This window comes from Oncorhynchus masou, chromosome 33, assembly GCF_036934945.1.
Source record: "Oncorhynchus masou masou isolate Uvic2021 chromosome 33, UVic_Omas_1.1, whole genome shotgun sequence".
NCBI classification, from domain to species: Eukaryota; Metazoa; Chordata; class Actinopteri; order Salmoniformes; family Salmonidae; genus Oncorhynchus; species Oncorhynchus masou.
Window position 1 is genome coordinate 17,105,087 of NC_088244.1, and position 22,662 is coordinate 17,127,748.

The window sequence follows — 22,662 nt, forward strand, 5'->3', positions numbered from 1 at the left end:
GGGGTGCTTTGCTGCCGGAGGGACTGGAGCACTTCACAAAATAGATGGCATGATGAGATAGGAAAATTATGTGAATATATTGAAGCAACATCTCAAGACATCAGTCAGGAAGTTAAAGCTTGGTCGCGAATAGGTCTTCCAAATAGACAATGACCCCAAGCATACTTCCAAAATTGTGGCAAAATGGCTTAAGGACAACAAAGTCAAGGTATTGGAGTGGCCATCACAAAGCCATTATACCTCAATCCTATAGAAAATGTGTGGGCAGAACTGAAAAAGCGTGTGCAAGCAAAGAGGCCTACAAACCTGACTCAGTTACATCAGCTCTGTCAGGAAAATGGGCCAAAATTCACCCAACTTATTGTCGGAAGCTTGTGAGAGGCTACCCAAAACGTTTCACCCAAGTTAAACAATTTAAAGGCAAAGCTATCAAATACTAATTGAGGGTATGTAAACTTCTGACCCACTGGGAATGTGATGAAAGAAATAAAAGCTGAAATAAATCATTCTCTCTACTATTATTCTGACATTTCACATTCTTAAAATGAAGTGGTGATCCTAACTGACCTAAGACAGGGAATGTTTACTAGGATTAAATTGTGAAAAACTGATTTTAAATGTATTTGACTAAGGTGTATGTAAACTTCTGACTTCAACTGTACATGTAGGTATGGTTAAAGTGACTGTGCATATATGGTAAACAGAGAGTAGCAGTAGCGTAAAAGAGGGGTTGTCGGGTGGTGGGACACAATGCAGATAGTCCAAGGAGCCAATGTGCGGGGGCACCGGTTAGTTGGGCTAATTGAGGTAGTATGTACATGAATGTATAGTTAAAGTGACTATGCTTATATGGTAAACAGAGTGTAGCAGCGGTGTAGAGAGGGGTTGTGGGGGGCAATGCAAATAATCTGGGTAGCCATTTGATTACCTGTTCAGGAGTCTTATGGCTTGGGGGTAAAATCTGTTGAGAAGCCTTTTGGTCCTAGACTTGGCGAGAACAGTCCATGACTGGGGTGGGGTTTTCGACAATTTTTAAGGCCTTCCTCTGACACCACCTGGTGTAGAGGTCCTGGATGGTAGGCTGCTTAGTCCCAGTGATGTACTGGGCCGTACGCACTACCCTCTGTAGTGCCTTGCGGTTGGAGGCCGAGCAGTTGCCATACCAGGTAGTGATGTCGTGCCCTCTTTATGACTGTCTTGGTGTGTTTGGACCTTTCTAGGTTGTTGGTGATGTGGACACCAAAGAACATGAAGCTCTCAACCTGCTCCACTAAAGCCCCGTTGATGAGAATGGGGGTGTGCTCGGTCCTTCTTTTCCTGTAGTCCACAATCATCTCCTTAGTCTTGGTTACGTTGAGGGATAGGTTGTTATTCTGGTACCACCCGGCACACATCCTGGTAATCCATATGGCCCCATGGCCTTGTGAATGTTGACCTGTTTTAAAGGTCTTACTCACGTCGGCTACAGAGAGCGTGATCAAACAGTCATCCGGAACAGCTGATGCTCTCATGCATGCCTTTATGTTGCTTGCCTCGAAGCGAGCATAGAAGTGATTTAGCTCGCCTGGTAGGCTCGTGTCACTGGGCAGCTCGTGTCTGTGCTTCCCTTTGTAGTCTGTAATACTTTGCAAGCCCTGCCACATAAGACGAGCGTCGGAGCCGGTGTAGTACAATTCAACCTTAGACCTGTATTGGCGCTTTGCCTGTTTGATGGTTCATCTGAGGGTATAGCAGGATTTCTTATGCTTCCGGGTTAGAGTCCCGCTCCTTGAAAGCAGCAGCTCTACCCTTTAGCTCAGTGCGAATGTTGCCTGTAATTCATGGCTTCTATTTGGGGTATGTACGTACAGTCACTGTGGGGACGACGTCCTCGATGCACTTATTGATAAACCAGTGACTGATGTGGTGTCCTCCTCAATGCAATCGGAAGAATCCCGGAACATGTGCCAGTCTGCAAAGCAGTCCTGTAGTTTAGCATCTGCTTCATCGGACCACTTTTTATTGACCGAGTCATTAGTGCTTCCTGCTTTAATTTTAGCTTGTAAGCAGGAATCAGGAGTATAGAATTGTAGTCAGATTTACCAAATGGAGGGCGGGGGAGAGCTTTGTACGCATCTCTGTGTGTGGAGCACAGGTGATCTAGATTTGGTTTTCCTCTGCTTGCGCATTTAACATGTTGATAGAAAATGGGTCAAACTGATTTTAGTTTCCCTGCATTACAGTCCCCGGCCACTAGGAGCTCCGCCTCTGGGTGAGCGGTTTCCTGTTTGCGGTCTTAGTGCAAGCATCCATCTGTGATGGTAAGTAAACAGACAGAAAAATTATAGATGAAATCTCTCTTGGCAAATAGAGAGGTCTACAGTTTATCATAAGATACTCCACTTCAGAAGAGCAAAATCTAGAGACTTCAGACCTCAGATTATGTGCACCAGCTGTTGTTTACAAATATGCACGTTCTGTGTGCTGATCTATCTAGCTGGTGCAGCGTATATCCTGCTGGCTTATTATTAATGTCATCATTCAGCCACGATTTCGTGAAACATAAGATGTTACAGTTTTTGATGTCCTGTTGGTAGGATATTCATGATCGTACATCGTCTAATTTATTGTCCAATGATTGTACGTTGCCGAGTAATATTGACGGTAACAGCAGCTTTCCCACTCACCTTCTCCCGGATCCTTACGAGGCACCTAGACCTATTGTTAATTGCATTATTGTTGAGCATGGACCAGCCAAACATTGTCAATAAGCAAAATTACATGAATTATTGATGAGGCCTAAAAAGGTAATGAATAATTCTTATAAAATTCTAAACAAAACAACTTGTTTTAAATAGGCTATATCTCACTCACAGGCACCATAATTTCTCCCCTTGGGCATATAACATTAAAACAACGCAGACTATGGAGGGTTTTACGCACATCCAAACTTTTCACAGTAGCTGGACAAAGATCCAATATAAACAAAGGGAGAATGTCCACTCCCCGTTATACTGCTCACAAATAGGCCTGTTTTCTGAACATAATCGGAACCATTTTACACACCCCAAGAGTTGCATTGCAAGTGCGCCACGAACATTGTCACCATAAAATCAGGAAGGTGAATAATTCTAATAAGTTTGGTTGTAATAAAATTAAACAAAAAACAAGCTGTGTTTTTTATTAACAACAACAACAAGAAATGCATGTAAAATCTCATGATATCATAGAGTTGCCAGGATCTAAAAGACAGTGTTGCTGATGAACCAGCCGTTGTTCTAGTAGGTCTAAGGGAGGGCTTGGGTTTTGAACATATGAAACAGAAAACAAGCTATTTTGACAGGTTACAGATAACTTCTAATTACCAGGTTCACCAGCATTCACCGAGGTTCTCATCTTTTGTTTCATGATGGGCATAGACACACAGCCTACATCATGGAGCGGGTTTTACACACGTCCAACCGGGACCTGCATGGCAAAAATAATGTTGACCTGCCTACAATACATAGATAAAAAGGGAATGTCAGCTCACTGTTTTACTCCTCTCAAACTTGATATTTTAATAAAGCTTTGGGGATTAAGATGTATTTCCAATCGTTCTCAGGAGCCAACCCCATCCTTTATCGACAGTCTTGACTACTTCGCGATTGCATTGGGCGGACAAAAAAAACCTTCATTGAGAAGACAGGAGGCTATGCTTGCTTTTTAATCAAATCAAATGAAATGGGTTTCTAAATAAGAAGCATAGAGGAACCAAAAGCACTCCACGCATATGGGCAGTGTGCGTCACGGTTGGATAGGCTGTGTTTCCGATGTCCAAATTCATTGCCATAACCAACTGCGTTACTGCTAAATCCAGTTTTTGGTTGGTCTTAAATATCCACATCAGCGCTGCCTGACATTAGCACTTTGGACCATGTTTTAAGGATACACTATATAGGAACAGTATATCCGTTTTTCAGGAGCTGATATACTGTCAGACAGGTAAATTGCCGAACCTGGCGTTAGGGTTGGAAAATGTCAGTCCACCAGTTTTTACATGACAAAATTGCAAACTAACCTGCATTTGACACTGGCACCGCATAACACCAGACAAAAATCGAGCCCTTGCTCTATAGTAAATTAATAATATATGTGGGTGGCTCTGTAAGGTGGTGAACAGAGAAAATAAATTGTGTAACTCTTATTGTACGTTAACCACGACTCGTCCAATACAACGCCTCCAGAAATCTAAATGTGTATTGTATTCTTTGCTGCATAGAGGAAAGAGAGACGAAATATGCTTGATTGCACCAAACAACACATTAATTAATTGCTGCACCCAAACATGCTTACTTTTCTTAGCGTTGTTGTGCTGGTATGGAGGTTTTCATTAGGAATCAAGTTGCTGAAAATAAATAGCTTTAAACAAATAATGTCTGATAGCTGCCTGGTCTAAAAGGACCCCTCTGCATAATGAAGAGAATATGATTGATATGATATGTTGATTGATTGATATGTTTACCTTGATGGAAGGCTTCTTGGTGGAAAACCCTCTGTACCAGCCTAAAGACAGATTAAAGATACATATAAACCAGCTGAACAAGGACTATAACTATTACCCATAATACACATACACACACTTTGAACTTGAAGTGCTGTCTTTAGATTAAGGTAAAGTGGTTAAACTTTACAATGTTACTCACTAGTATTCTCTATAAAGGGTTACTCAGCAGCTCTTACCTTCAGTCTTCTCCAGGATCTGCACAGTCTCTCCTATCTCCAGAACCAGGGCCTGACATACTGAGCTCCGGAAGTTGCAGATCACTGAGGAGAAAGTAAAGGGTCAACAATGTTACATTCATGAAGTTATCTCTGTTTCTGCTGTAGCCAACATGTTGTCAAGGTAAAGTTGTGACATCGTTTTTTTTGTGATCAATTGTTTATTTTTCAGTGAAAGGAGATTTCTCAAAGCTCAAATTACACAAAGCTCTGTTCATCACTATATCCCTTTCCCGTATACAGAAACATCAGGTAGACAGGTACCCAGCCTGAGGATGAGATACAGTACCCTGTCCTTTCCCGTATACAGAAACATCAGGTAGACAGGTACCCAGCCTGAGGATGAGATACAGTACCCTGTCCTTTCCCGTATACAGAAACATCAGGTAGACAGGTACCCAGCCTGAGGATGAGATACAGTACCCTGTCCTTTCCCGTATACAGAAACATCAGGTAGACAGGTACCCAGCCTGAGGATGAGATACAGTACCCTGTCCTTTCCCGTATACAGAAACATCAGGTAGACAGGTACCCAGCCTGAGGATGAGATACAGTACCCTGTCCTTTCCCGTATACAGAAACATCAGGTAGACAGGTACCCAGCCTGAGGATGAGATACAGTACCCTGTCCTTTCCCGTATACAGAAACATCAGGTAGACAGGTACCCAGCCTGAGGATGAGATACAGTACCCTGTCCTTTCCCGTATACAGAAACATCAGGTAGACAGGTACCCAGCCTGAGGATGAGATACAGTACCCTGTCCTTTCCCGTATACAGAAACATCAGGTAGACAGGTACCCAGCCTGAGGATGAGATACAGTACCCTGTCCTGTCCCGTATACAGAAACATCAGGTAGACAGGTACCCAGCCTGAGGATGAGATACAGTACCCTGTCCTTTCCCGTATACAGAAACATCAGGTAGACAGGTACCCAGCCTGAGGATGAGATACAGTACCCTGTCCTGTCCCGTATACAGAAACATCAGGTAGACAGGTACCCAGCCTGAGGATGAGATACAGTACCCTGTCCTTTCCCGTATACAGAAACATCAGGTAGACAGGTACCCAGCCTGAGGATGAGATACAGTACCCTGTCCTTTCCCGTATACAGAAACATCAGGTAGACAGGTACCCAGCCTGAGGATGAGATACAGTACCCTGTCCTGTCCCGTATACAGAAACATCAGGTAGACAGGTACCCAGCCTGAGGATGAGATAGGTGCATTCCTCCCCATCAATGTCATGTGTTTTGGTTTGTCGCTGAGCGGTGATCACAGCTTTTTTAACAAGTTGTTTTGTGCAAACATCTAAACAACACAGCTCACCGAACTGTAAACAGGCTCCCCTCCCTTAGGAGTGTAGGCATTTTAATAGGCAATTCATTATTAAACAGTCCTGATTTTAATGCAATGTTAAGTTAATTACACTGTCTCTAAATATAGACCCCACACACAAAGCACATATTCTGCTGCTAAGTAGTAGGGGTAAAAGCTCCTCCATCATATATTTTTATTTGCATAAATCTTCCATGCTGAATTGAACTGTGTGCCGACAATGTGTTCTTGCAGCAGCATAAATTCAACCAATGCCCTTAAAATTATACAGACTACTGCTGGCAGAATATTTACATTTTTTATACATTAAATACATGCTTTATCATGTGGACAAATATTCTGCCTCCATTGTGTTATGTTATGGAAAAAATGGGGGTTCATGTTTGCAGTAACTGCAAAAAGTTACAGTGAAAACAAGATATCACATGTGCTCCCTCTCCGGCCTCTAGGTCACCAGGCTGCTCGTTATGGCGCACACCTGTCACCATCGTTATGCGCATCAGCGCATTATGACACTCACCTGGACTCCATCACCTCCTTGATTACCTGCCCTATATACAGTTGAAGTCAGAAGTTTACATACACTTAGGATGGAGTCATTAAAACTCATTTTTCAACCACTCCCCTAATTTTTTGTTAACAAACTGTAGTTTTGACAAGTCGGTTAGGACATCTACTTTGTGCATGACACAAGTCATTTTTCCAACAATTGTTTACAGACAGATTATTTCACTTATAATTCACTGTATCACAATTCCAGTGGGTCAGAAGTTTACATACACTAAGTTGACTGTGCCTTTAAAGAGATTGAAAAATTCCAGAAAATTATGTCATGGTTTTAGAAGTCTATTTCATCCTTGGGAGCAATTTCGAAATGCCTGAAGGTACCACATTCTTCTGTACAAACAATAGTACGCAAGTATAAACACCATGGGACCACACAGCCGTCACACCGCTCAGGAAGGAGACGCGTTCTGTCTCCTAGAGATTAATGTACTTTGCTGCGAAAAGTGCAAATAAATCCCAGAACAACAGCAAAGGACCTTGTGAAGATGCTGGAGGAAACAGGTACAAAAGTATCTATATCTACAGTAAAACAAGTCCTATTTCGAGATAACCTGAAAGGCCGCTCAGCAAGGAAGAAGCCACTGCTCCAAAACCACCATAAAAAAAGCCAGACAACGGTTTGCAACTGCACATGCGGACAAAGATCGTACTTTTTGGAGAAATGTCCTCTGGTCTGATGAAACAAAAATAGAACTGTTTGGCCATAATGACCATTGTTATGTTTGGAGGAAAAAGGGGAGGCTTGCAAGCCGAAGAACACCATCCCAAATGTGAAGCATGGGGGTGGCAGCATCATGTTGTGGGGGTGCTTGCTGCAGGAGGGACTGGTGCACTTCACAAAATGGCATCATGAGGTAGGAAAATTATGTGGATATATTGAAGCAACATCTCAAGTCATCAGTCAGGAAGTTAAAGCTAGGTCGCAAATCGGTTTTAAAAATGGACAATGACGCCAAGCATACTTCCAAAGTTGTGGCAAAATGGCTTAAAAACAACAAAGTCAAGGTATTGGAGTGGCCATCACAAAGCCCTAACCTCAATCCTATAGAAAATGTGTGGGCTTAACTGAAAAAGCGTGTGCGAGCAAGGAGGCCTATAAACCTGACTCAGTTACACCAGCTCTGTCAGGGGGAATGGGCCAAAATTCACCCAACTTATTATGGGAAGCTTGTGGAAGGCTAACCAAAACGTTTGACCCAAGTTAAACAATTTAAAGGCAATGCTTCCAAATACTAATTGAGTGTATGTAAACTTCTGACCCACTGGGAATGTGATGAAAGAAATAAAAGCTAAAATAAATCATTCTCTCTACTATTATTCTGACATTTCACATTCTTAAAATAAAGTGGTGATCCTAACTGACCTAAGGGGGATTTTTACTAGGATTAAATGTCAGGAATTGTGAAAAACTGAGTTTAAATGTATTTGGCTAAGGTGTATGTAAACTTCCCACTTCAACTGTACGCCACTCCCTTTCCCAGGCGTCATTGTTTCTGTTGCAGTTTCCTGTCTGTGTGTTGATCGTGTTTCTTGTTTTGAATTATGTTTCATTCATTTATTAAAACACTCACTCCCTGAACTTGCTTCCCGGCTCTCAGCACACATCGTTACAGAATGACGCCTCACCAAAGGGAAGCATCAGGGAGTGTTTTTTTGTTTTTGTTTTTTGGCGGTGCTGTCGGGTCCGGGTGTCAGAACCGGAGCTACCTGGAAGGCCTCAGCCAGTTTGTTGGATTCCCAGTAGGTAGGTTCGACGGGTTCCGCTGCCTCAGCTGGCTTGACGTGTTTCCATACCTCAGTGGGATCGATAGGCTCCCATGCCTGACGAACCGGCACATCAGGCTCTCATGCCTCAGCCGGTTCATCAGGTTTCTGCGCCTCAGCGGAGGCGACCAATCCGTTCCTGATCCCCGAGATTGACCCTGTGGTTGGCGTCCTGCGGCTGGAGTCAGCTGCGCCGGGGAGGGTTACTGTCACGTATGCTCTCTCCTGCGCTCTAGGTCGCCATGCTCCCGCACCTCAGCTGGATCGACAGGTTCCCGTGCCATAGCAGAGGTGACTGGTCCGCTCCTGACTACTTTTGGTTTCTTACCCAGTCATCATTGTTTCTGTTTCCTGTCTGTGCATTGTTTGTGTTTCTTGTTTTGTATTATGTTTCGTTCATTTATTAAATTATTCACTCCCTGAACTTGCTTCCCGACTCCCAGCGCACTCGTTACACAAGGAAAACCTTGGGTTCACTGAGCTCTGTGCTGCAGTGTCTACGGTTTACCTTGGTATTATTTACTGTTCTTTGCTGATACAAGTATCAAACTATGACACTGACAGCCACATATAAATATAAGAACACAAGTTTGTTTTAAAAAATCCTCATGGAAACGTATTCAGTGGGTGTACCAAGCAAGAAGGCAGTAACTGCCGTCTAGGGTCAAAGGTCACGGTCAATATTTAAAAAAAATACCTGATAGTAAGACAACCACATCTCTGATCAGCTTACAGTTCATTTGGCTGGACAATAAATAAAAAACGTTGAAGTAATTTTTATTCAGTTTCACTCTGAGCAGTTACTACTCTTTTGCTTGATAGGGCAGTATAGTGTGGCGAATGGAGAAAATGTCTTATATTAGTCCAGGTTTTTATCCTCAATACAATACCTTTTAATACATCTAAATGGTATGTCAGTCGAGTAGCAGAGTAACTTAACAGCAGAACATAGCTGCAATGTCTACAAAGCCTCAGTATAAGAGAAACATGTTTGACGATGACAGGGCTCCATTGAGCCTACAAATGGTGGCCCTTGGAGGAGAGTTCTGTGTGAGTCATTATGCTAATGACCCAGTCAGGGGACCCAATGGGAGGGGGGGGGGGGCGAGGGGCCAGGGTGTCTGTTCTGTTTGTGGGAAACGAGTGCTTAGTTCCTCTGCTACGGTAGTTATGGCAACAGATCACATACAAAACTGTAGGGGTTTCTTCAACATATAACTGCTGCAGGGATCTGGGCATTTTGAAATGGCAGGAATATAGATGTGATGCAATCATGAGTACAGGGCATAGATCAGATGGAGACAGAGATGGAGAAAGGGTGTGAGAGAGAGAATCTGAACATTAACCATCTAAAAGTGACAAGAGAGAAAGAGACTTGAAGAGGGCTTGTCACCTTTTTTTTTCAACTCTGCTTCAGGCTATTACCAAACAGGGATAAACATTCTCTACCTTCAAGTCCTCTACTATTAGCGTCCTCTACTTAATAAATTACAGTGGAACCATTATGAGAACCTCAACGGAGACACCCATGTCAGAACGAGATGGTACTGTTTCATTGTAGAGTGTGGTTTTATTTCACAGACGATGTTGACACTACTCTCTCACTCTGATTCATTCTCTGAAATATGGAGCAAAGTTATCTCCAAAGCAAATCTCCAATTTCACCACTATTCCCCATATTGTGCCTCAAATGTATTTCACTATATAGGGAATTGAGTGTCATTTGAGACACAGACCCCAAAACAAGCAAACGAACAAATCTGCTATATTTAAAAGTATTGAACTCACTTCACTTTTCTATTACAGGCCTACTATATATGATGATGTACTGTAATAATTGCCTCAAGCTGCTTTACTGGTAACACACACGGTCTTTGATCAAAGGCCATAACCTTAATGGATCACATGGTCTGTGGCACCAAAGTTCAAGGCCGTCAACACCCCAACAGTACAGTTACTTTACTCAGTGTGCAGTGTCACAATTACTCAAACAGTTGAGTTCAGCCAGAGTTCAGATGCTTACTGAAAATGTTGATGGTGTGAATAAGATACGCTACGGTGTGTGATTAATTAATCTTGTCGAGAGCAAGGCATTAGGGCTGCAAGATATGGGCAAATAATATATATATTTTTTTACTTACCATATATTGTTATTGCGATTGTACTTGCGATTTAGTTCAAAACACTGTGGGGATCATAGAATCGGAGTACTCATTTTATTTCTATGGTTGGTGTCGTTTGGCATGACAACTAATGAAAAAGACAGGTATAGTAGAGGTTGTTGTGACAGGTTAGGATCCAAAGTGTTGGTCAGTTTCCCAGGGGACACTTATTTCATTTGAATGTTACATTCATGGCATAAAAAAAAGTGAACCGATGTGGATATTGCACATCATAATATTTAAATGTAGATTAAAATGTGATTAATTGTGCAGCCCTACAAGGCATTTTCACAATGATAATCATCAAATGGAGTGAGTAAAAGAAGGACAAACAGAACAGTAATGGCCGTGCTTGCTCATACAAAAACACAAACAATAAAGGAAATGTTAGTCTTATAGTAAAAGTAGTAATAAAGTGAGACAGTGATATCTAAATGGGCTTCTTATAGCCTAAACATTTATATTGATGAACAAGTTATGGAATATTAGGTTGCATGAAGTGCCAGTGTTGATGATTTGCCACAACCGGTGTTAGTTCATGAGCCTCTTTACAATAGCTATTAAGTCTGAATATGGCATAACTGTGTTTGGGAGTTGTTCCTAATTCCTCAACTTTGGAATTCAGTACAGCTTATTTTTGCAGAGATTTTTTATTTTTTTAAGGGTAAAGTGGGCCCACATGACAATGTACGATGATGGCAGATGCTGCAGTTTTGTGCTCCCTGCTGTGTGAAAACAGACACGGAATAAGCCACACACACAAAAACAGGGGCGCGCACACACACACACACACACACACACACACACACACACACACACACACACACACACACACACACACACACACTCGGGCATGCACACAAACACAGAGAGAGAGAGACATGGTTACACGGAAGACAGAGATCAAGGTTACATCAGTGATGCTTGGTAAATGAGTTAGCTCATAGTGTGGTGTTACAGACTCCTTCCTATCTGTCATCCTTTGTTAGGTTTGTAAAGTGAACGAGAAAAAAACATAAGCTCAGTTTGAGGTGATCCTTGTTTTTTAAAACAGTGCATAAACTGTTCACTTTTCTATCACAGTGACTATCTACAAAGCCATTTGTATAGTTGACTATCTCTTCAACCCAGTGAATCTAGGCCTTTACAGTATGTGTCACTCTCTTAGTCCCCAGGCTCAATCAACCATGCAAATAGCTTCACTTAAATATGCACAGCGCACAAAATCATCATTATTATCCAACCATTTTTGTGGTCATCAAAATGCCACAACGTGGAAAAAATGTGAAATACAAAATGATACATCAAAATGAAAATCAAAGTAGACTCTGGTGATTAGATAGATAATGAACTCCAGACTGAAGTTACAGTCTTCCAAGAATGATCTATTCTTTCACCACAGACAGACATCACTCATTGTAAAGACAGCTTTATTGAAAATGCAAGAGTTAGATTACTGTTTTCTCTGATTACAATTTTGGACAGGTAACTTAACTGTAACGGATTACATTTAGAAAGTAACCAAACCAACCCTGCTAACAGATGGAAGTTAAGTAGTGTCATCTTTATTAGCAAAAGCACCTAAAATTATATTGAAATTCACATCTTGAAAGATCACGTTAATGAGTCCTCCATTGAATATAAGCTATCATAATGGCTTCCTGAGTCCTTTAGAGCCAAAGCAAAACACCGCTGGTAGGGCAGGTGATCACAGTTATCCCAGATTGATCCCAAATTAGTTCCTCTAACCATACAGCGCATTGTGACTAAGCATTCAGACCTTGGAGGTCCTGCTTCTCTATAGTGATGGGGGGGGGGAATATTATTTTGGGATGATATTATATTGATATTTAACTGCAGGTATCGATATGTCCCAAAAAAAATATATATATACACACACACACACACACACACACACACACACACACACACACACACACACACACACACACACACACACACACACACACACACACACACACACACACACACACACACACACACACTCAGCAAAAAAAGAAATGTCCCTTTTTCAGGACCGTGTCTTTCAATGATAATTCGTAAAAATCCAAAGATCTTCATTGTAAAGGGTTTAAACACTGTTTCCTATGAACCATAAACAATTCATGTAAACAGTCGTTAAGACACCAACAGCTTACAGACGGTAGGCAATTAAGGTCACAAATATGAAAACTTAGGACACTAAAGAGGCCTTTCTACTGACTCTGAAAAACACCAAAAGAAAGATGCCCTGGGTCCCTGCTCATCTGCTTGAACGTGCCTTAGGCATCCTGCAAGGAGGCATGAGGACTGCAGATGTGGCCAGGGCAATAAATTGCAATGTCCGCACTGTGATACGCCTAAGACAGCACTACAGGGAGACAGGACGGACAGCTGATCGTCCTCGCCTTGGCAGACCACTTGTAACAACACCTGAACAGGATCGGTTACTCCGAACATCACACCTGCGGGACAGGTAGAGGATGGCAACAACAACTGCCCGAGTTACACCAGGAACGCACAATCCCTCCATCAGTGCTCAGACTGTCTGCAATAGGCTGAGAGAGGCTGGACTGAGGGCTTGTAGGCCTGTTGTAAGTCAGGTCCTCACCAGACATCACCGGCAACAACGTCGCCTATGGGCAAAAACCCACAATTGCTGGATCAAACAGGACTGGCAAAAAGTGCTCTTCACTGACGAGTCGCGGTTTTGTCTCACCAGGGGTGATGGTCGGATTCGCGTTTATCGTCGAAGGAATGAGCGTTACACCGAGGCCTGTACTCTGGAGCGGGATCAATTTGGAGGTGGTCTGGGGTGGTGTGTCACAGCATCATTGGACTGAGCTTGTTGTCATTGCAGGCAATCTCAACACTGTAAGTTACAAGGAAGACATCCTCCTCCCTCATGTGGTACCCTTCCTGTAGGCTCAGCCTGACATGACCCTCCAGCATGGCAATGCCACCAGCCATACTGCTCGTTCTGTATGTGATTTCTTGCAAGACAGGAATGTCAGTGTTCTGCCATGGCCAGCAAAGAGCCCGGATCTCAATCCCATTGAGCACGTCTGGGACCTGTTGGATCGGAGGGTGAGGGCTAGGGCCCAGAAATGTCTGGGAACTTGCAGGTGCCTTGGTGGAAGAGTGGGGTAACATCTCACAGCAAGAACTGGCAAATCTGGTGCAGTCCATGAGGAGGAGATACACTGCAGTACCTAATGCAGCTGGTGGCCACACCAGATACTGACAGTTACTTTTGATTTTGTTCAGGGACACATTATTCAATTTATGTTAGTCACATGTCTGTGGAACTTGTTCAGTTTATGTCTCAGTTGTTGAATCTTGTTATGTTCATACAAATATTTAGACATGTTAAGTTTGCTGAAAATAAACACAGTTGACAGTGAGAGGACGTTTCTTTTTTTGCTGAGTTTATATACCGTATATAGAGTACCAGTCAAAAGTTTGGACACCTAGTGTAAGGGATTTCCTAGTGTAAGGCGAAAAGGATCGGAGGACCAATATGCGGCATGGTAAGTGTCCATGGTTCTTTTAATACGAAAATGTACACATGAACAACTGAATACAAAAACAATAAACGTGGAATGAACGAAACCCAAAACAGTACCGTGTGGTGAAAAACACAGACACGGAAACAAACACCAACAAACAAAGAGTGAAACCCAGGCTACTTAAGTATGATTCTCAATCAGAGACAACTAATGACACCTGACTCTGATGTAAAATATATCACTAGCCACTTTAAACAATGCTGCCTAATATAATGTTTTACATACCCTACATTATTCATCTCATATGTATACGTATATACTGTACTCTATATCATCTACTGCATCTTTATGTAATACATGTATCACTAGCCACTTTAACTATGCCACTTTGTTTACATACTCATCTCATATGTATATACTGTACTCAATACCATCTACTGTATCTTGCCTATGCCGCTCTGTACCATCACTCATTTACATATCTTTATGTACATATTCTTTATCCCCTTACACTTGTGTCTATAAGGTAGTAGTTTTGGAATTGTTAGCTAGATTACTTGTTGGTTATTACTGCATTGTCGGAACTAGAAGCACAAGCATTTCGCTACACTCGCATTAACATCTGCTAACCATGTGTATGTGACAAATAAAATTTGATTTGATTTGATTTGATTGAGAACCATACTAGGCCGAAACATAGAAATACACAAATCATAGAAAAACAAACATAGACTGCCCACCCCAACTCACGCCCTGACCATACTAAATAATGACAAAATAAAGGTCAGAACGTGACACCTACTCATTCAAGGGTTTTTCTTTATGTTTATTATTTTCTACATTGTGGAATAATAGTGAAGACATCAACGCTACAAAATAACACATGGAATCATGTAGTATGCATAAAAGTGTGAAACAAATCAAAACATATTTTAGATTTTAGATTCTTCAAAGTAGCCACCCTTTGCATTGATGACAGCTTTGCACACTCAATCTCTCAACCAGCTTCACCTGGAATGCTTTTCCAACAGTCTTGAAGGAGTTCCCACATATAATGGGCACTTGTTGCCTGCTTTTCCTACACTCTGCGGTCCAACTCAACCCAAACCATCTCAATTGGTTTGAGGTCAGGTGATTGTAGAGGCCAGGTCATCTGATGCAGCACTCCATCACTCTCCTTGCTGGTCAAATAACCCTTACACCGCCTGGAGGTGTGTTTTGGGTCATTGTCATGTTGAAAAACAAATAATAGTCCCACTAAGTGCAAACCAGATGTGATTGCGTATCGATGCAGAATGCTGTGGTAGCCATGATGTTTAAGTGCGCCTTTAATTCGAAATAAATCACTGACAGTGTCACCAGCAAAGCACCCCTACACCATCACACCTCCTCCTCCTCCATGCTTCATGGTAGAAACCACACATGCGGAGATCATCCGCTCACCTACTCTGCGTCTCACAAAGACATGGCGGTTGGAACAAGAAATCTCAAATTTGGACTCATCAGACCAAAGGACAGATTTCCACCAGTCTAATGTCCATTGCACTTGTTTCTTGATCCAAGCAAGTCTCTACTTCTTATTGGTGTCCTTTAGTAGTGGTTTCTACGCATCAATTCGACCATGAAGGACTGATTAACGCAGTCTCCTCTGAACAGTTGATGTTGAGATGTGTCTGCTACTTGAACTCTGTGAAGCATTTATTTGGGCTGCAATTTCTGAGGCTGGTAACTCAAATGAACTTATCCTCTGCAGCAAAGGTAACTCTGGGCCTTCCTTTCCAATGGTGGTTGTCATGAGAGCCAGTTTCATCATAGCACTTGGTGGGTTTTGTGACTGCACTTAAAGAAACTTTAAAAGTTCTTCACATTTTCATATTGACTGACCTTCATGTCTTAAAGTAATGATGGACTGTCATTTCTCTTTGCTTATTTGAGCTGTTCTTGCCATAATATGAAGTTGGTCTTTTACCAAACAGGGCTATCTTGTGTATACCATCCCTACCTTGTCACAACACAACTGATTGTCTGAAATGCATTAAGGACAGACATTCCACAAATTATCTTTTGATAAGGCAAATCTGTTAATTGAAATGCATTACAGGTGACAAGGTAGGAACATCATGAAGCTGGTTGAGTGAATGCCAAAAGGGTGCAAAACTGCCATCAATGTAAAGGGTGGCTACTTTGAAGAATCTCAAATATAAAATATATTTTGATTTGTTTAACACTTTGTGTTATTTTATAGTTTTGATGTCTTCACTACTATTCTACAATGTAGAAAATAGTACAAATAAAGAAATACCCTTGAATGACTAGGTGTGTCAAACATTTTGACTGGTACTGTGTGTATACATACAGTACCAGTACCAGTCAAAAGTTTGGACACACCTACTCATTCAAGGGTTTTTCTTTATTTTTACTATATATATATATATATATATATATTTACCCTACATTACCTACAGTATGTGGACACCTGCTCATCGAACATCTCATTCTAAGAGCATGGTCATTAATATGGAGTTGGTCCCCCCTTTGCTACTGTAATAGCCTCCACTCTTCTGGGAAGGCTTCCACTAGATGTTGGAACATTGCTGCGTGGACTTGCATCAATTCAGCCACAAGAGCATTAGTGAGTTCAGGCACTGATGTTGGGTGATTAGGCCCACAGTCGGCATTCCAATTCATCCAGAATGTCATTGTATGCTGTAGCGTTAAGATTTCCCTTCACTTAATCTAAGGGGCCTGGCCCGAAGCATGAAAAACAGTCAGAGACCATTATTCGTCCTCCACCAAACTTTACAGTTGGCACTATGCATTGGGGCAGGTAGGATTCTCCTGGCATCCGCCAAACACAGATTTGATTGTCAGACTGCCAGATGGTGAAGGGTGATTCATCACTCCAGAGAACGTGTTTCTACTGCTCCAGAGTCCAATGGCGACGAGCTTTACACTACTCCAGCCGATGCTTGACATTACGCATGGGAATCTTAGGCTTGTATGCAGCTATTTAGCCATGGAGACCCATTTCATGAAGCTACCAATGAACAGTTCTTGTGCCGATGTTGCTTTGCTTCCAGAGGCATGCTTGGAACTCGGTAGTGAGTGTTGCAGCCGAGGACAGACCGGGACAGCTCTTGCAAGGCAGAAATTTGACAAACTGACTTGTTGGAAAGGTGGCATCCTATGACGGTGCCAAAGTCACTGAGCTCTTCAGTAAGGCCATTCTTCTGCCATTGTTTGTCTTATGAGATTGCATGGCTGTTAGCTCAATTTTATACACCTGTCAGCAATGGGTGTGGCTGAAATAGCTGAATCCACCATTTTGAAGGCGGTGTCCACATACTTTTATTATATAGTGTATATATACAGATTATTATTTAAAAACGTTTGCTACTGTAGGTAACCTTAGCTAGAGTTTGTCAGCTGTACCTGCGCCAAAACTCTGGTATTTTTCATCCTATAGCTTGTTCACCATCTTCTTTTTAAATAGTGAACCAACATGTTTTCAGCACTTCTATTTCCCTGACTGATCAAAACTTTGTTTTCTCATGCTTCTCTCGTCTCTCTGCAGAAGACATATGGTGAGCAATATAAAATCCAAATATAGAATCGTGAGAATTGCAGTACATATCGACTCCTTGTATCACATACTAGAAATTTCCAGTTTTACTTCTTTCCTAGTTTGAGAAACAATATCCCAGATCCACATGGATCAGTTAAAAAATTACACAAGGGCCTTTACTGTTTGGCGCCAATGAGTCATGTTGTTCAGCGTTACCTGAATGAACGCTCACTCACTCAGACACACATTGCATCGCAGTTTGCAGGTTCTGCTAAACTAAGCTTGTGCCACAGGAGTGCCCTAGCACTTCTGTCAGATCTGATTCCAGAACAGCAGCCACAGCTATCTGAGTGAGCATGGCACCCATCTGCAGTGGAGGTCACATGACTACTTGATGATGACCTCGTTACCTTTCATTACTTTTTAGATGACCACAAGGCTGCTCGGCCAACCTGCAGCGGTGGAGAGCATCAATGGTTGTGTCCTCAGGGGGTTAAAACCATGAAGAAATGGTGCTTAGGGTACTCTAATCTCTGTAATCCCCCTCACAATGGAAAAGTAGCTGTATGTCCTGCATTATGTACTTGCTTATGGCTGTCCATCCAAATCATTGTTCAAGATGGCATTGCTCCCAATTTCCATGACTTTAAAGTTTATTGTTGTATTGTTTTGCACTTGAGCCATTACATGTGGAGGTGCAAGGGCAAGCCAAAGTCAGAGCCACGAGGGGCAGATGATTCTGAGGCAGAGTGAGAAGTGGCGGTCATAGAGTACAATATGTGTACAGCTATCTTTACCCCTACCATATAAACAGTGTTCTTTACCCCTACCATATCAACAGTGTTCTTTACCCCTACCATATAAACAGTATTCTTTACCCCTACCATATCAACAGTGTTCTTTACCCCTACCATATAAACAGTGTTCTTTACCCCTACCATATAAACAGTGTTCTTTACCCCTACCATATAAACAGCTATCTTTACCCCTACCATATCAACCACTATCTTTCCCCCTACCATATAAACAGCTATCTTTACCCCTACCATATCAACCACTATCTTTCCCCCTACCATATAAACAGCTATCTTTACCCCTAACATATCAACAGCTATCTTTACCCCTACAATATCAACAGCTATCTTTACCCCTACCATATCAACAGCTATCTTTACCCCTACCATATCAACCACTATCTTTCCCCCTACCATATAAACAGCTATCTTTACCCCTAACATATCAACAGCTATCTTTACCCCTACCATATCAACGGCTATCTTTACCCCTACCATATCAACAGCTATCTTTACCCATAACATATCAACAGCTATCTTTACCCCTACCATATCAACAGCTATCTTTACCCCTACCATATCAACAGCTATCTTTACCCCTACCATATCAACCAATATATTTAACCCTACCATATCAACCCCTATATTTAACCCTACCATATCAACAGCTATCTTTAGCCCTACCATATCAACCACTATATTTAACCCTACCATATCAACCACTATATTTACCCCTACCATATCAACCACTATATTTAACCCTACCATATCAACAGCTATCTTTACCCCTACCATATCAACCAATATATTTAACCCTACCATATCAACCCCTATATTTAACCCTACCATATCAACAGCTATCTTTAGCCCTACCATATCAACCACTATATTTAACCCTACCATATCAACCACTATATTTACCCCTACCATATCAACCACTATATTTAACCCTACCATATCAACAGCTATCTTTACCCCTACCATATCAACAGCTATCTTTACCCCTACCATATCAACCACTATATTTACCCCTACCATATCAACCACTATATTTAACCCTACCATATCAACCACTATATTTAACCCTACCATATCAACCACTATCTTTCCCCTGCCATATAAACAGCTATCTTTACCCCTACCATATCAACCACTATCTTTACCCCTACCATATCAACAGCTACCTTTACCCCTACCATATCAACAGCTACCTTTACCCCTAACATATCTTCAGCTATCTTTACCCATACCATATCAACCACTATATTTACCCCTACCATATCAACCACTATATTTAACCCTACCATATCAACCACTATATTTAACCCTACCATATCAACCACTATCTTTCCCCTGCCATATAAACAGCTATCTTTACCCCTACCATATAAACCACTATCTTTATCCCTACCATATCAACCCCTATATTTAACCCTACCATATCAACAGCTATCTTTAGCCCTACCATATCAACCACTATATTTAACCCTACCATATCAACCACTATATTTACCCCTACCATATCAACCACTATATTTACCCCTACCATATCAACCACTATATTTAACCCTACCATATCAACAGCTATCTTTACCCCTACCATATCAACAGCTATCTTTACCCCTACCATATCAACCACTATATTTACCCCTACCATATCAACAGTTATCTTTACCCCTACCATATCAACAGCTATCTTTACCCCTACCATATCAACCACTATATTTGACCCCTACCATATCAACCACTATATTTACCCCTACCATATCAACCAATATATTTAACCCTACCATATCAACCACTATATTTAACCCTACCATATCAACCACTATCTTTCCCCTGCCATATAAACAGCTATCTTTATCCCTACCATATCAACCACTATCTTTACCCCTACCATATCAACAGCTACCTTTACCCCTACCATATCAACAGCTACCTTTACCCCTAACATATCTTCAGCTATCTTTACCCCTACCATATCAACCACTATCTTTACCCCTACCATATCAACCACTATATTTACCCCTACCATATCAACAGCTATCTTTACCCCTACCATATCAACAGCTATCTTTACCCCTACCATATCAACCACTATATTTGACCCCTACCATATCAACCACTATATTTACCCCTACCATATCAACCACTATATTTAACCCTACCATATCAACAGCTATCTTTACCCCTAACATATCAACAGCTATCTTTACCCCTACCATATCAACCACTATATTTACCCCTACCATATCAACCACTATATTTACCCCTACCATATCAACCACTATGTTTAACCCTACCATATCAACCACTATATTTAACCCTACCATATCAACCACTATATTTTCCCCTACCATATAAACAGCTATCTTTACCCCTACCATTTCAACCACTATCTTTACCCCCTACCATATCAACAGCTACATTTACCCCTACCATATCAACAGCTACCTTTACCCCTAACATATCTTCAGCTATCTTTACCCCTACCATATCAACCACTATCTTTACCCCTAACATATCAACAGCTATCTTTACCCCTAACATATCAACAGCTATCTTTACCCCTACCATATCAACAGCTATCTTTACCCCTAACATATCAACAGCTATCTTTACCCCTACAATATCAACAGCTATCTTTACCCCTACCATATCAACAGCTATCTTTACCCCTACCATATCAACAGCTATCTTTACCCCTACCATATCAACCACTATATTTAACCCTACCATATCAACCACTATATTTAACCCTACCATATCAACAGATATCTTTACCCCTACCATATCAACCACTATATTTAACCCTACCATATCAACCACTATATTTACCCCTACCATATCAACCACTATATTTACCCCTACCATATCAACAGCTACATTTACCCCTACCATATCAACCACTATATTTAACCCTACCATATCAACCACTATATTTAACCCTACCATATCAACAGCTATCTTTACCCCTACCATATCAACAGCTATCTTTACCCCTACCATATCAACCACTATATTTACCCCTACCATATCAACAGCTATCTTTACCCCTACCATATCAACAGCTATCTTTACCCCTACCATATCAACAGCTATCTTTACCCCTAACATATCAACAGCTATCTTTACCTCTACCATATCAACAGCTATCTTTACCATTAACATATCAACAGCTATCTTTACCCCTACCATATCAACAGCTATCTTTACCCCTACCATATGAACAGCTATCTTTACCCCTAACATATCAACAGCTATCTTTACCCCTAACATATCAACCACTATATTTACCCCTACCATATCAACCACTATATTTACCAACTACCATATCAACCACTATGTTTAACCCTACCATATCAACCATTATATTTAACCCTACCATATCAACAGCTATCTTTACCCCTACCATATAAACAGCTATCTTTACCCCTACCATATCAACCACTATCTTTACCCCTACCATATCAACAGCTACATTTACCCCTACCATATCAACAGCTACCTTTACCCCTAACATATCTTCAGCTATCTTTACCCCTACCATATCAACCACTATATTTACCCCTACCATATCAACCACTATATTTACCCCTACCATATCAACAGCTACATTTACCCCTACCATATCAACCACTATATTTAACCCTACCATATCAACCACTATATTTAACCCTACCATATCAACAGCTATCTTTACCCCTACCATATCAACAGCTATCTTTACCATTAACATATCAACAGCTATCTTTACCCCTACCATATCAACAGCTATCTTTACCCCTAACATATCAACAGCTATCTTTACCCCTACAATATCAACAGCTATCTTTACCCCTACCATATCAACAGCTATCTTTACCCCTACCATATCAACAGCTATCTTTACCCCTAACATATCAACAGCTATCTTTACCCCTAACATATCAACAGCTATCTTTACCCCTACCATATCAACAGCTATCTTTACCCCTACCATATCAACCACTATATTTAACCCTACCATATCAACCACTATATTTAACCCTACCATATCAACAGATATCTTTACCCCTACCATATCAACCACTATATTTAACCCTACCATATCAACCACTATATTTACCCCTACCATATCAACCACTATATTTACCCCTAACATATCAACAGCTATCTTTACCCCTACAATATCAACAGCTATCTTTACCCCTACCATATCAACAGCTATCTTTACCCCTACCA

The 22,662-nt window shown here is 41.3% G+C and overlaps 1 protein-coding gene across 1 annotated transcript in view; it reads right to left on the minus strand.

The window, feature by feature from the left end:
- The window catches only part of LOC135527904 (dedicator of cytokinesis protein 3-like), a 118,990-nt gene that overhangs the window by 86,685 nt on the left and 9,643 nt on the right, over positions 1-22,662 (minus strand). Inside the window, exons 2-3 of the mRNA XM_064956554.1 lie at positions 4,702-4,785; positions 4,484-4,524 (exon numbers count right to left, since the gene is read on the minus strand). Coding sequence (XP_064812626.1) covers positions 4,484-4,524; positions 4,702-4,785 — 125 coding nt within the window. The remainder of the gene's footprint in view (positions 1-4,483; positions 4,525-4,701; positions 4,786-22,662) is intronic.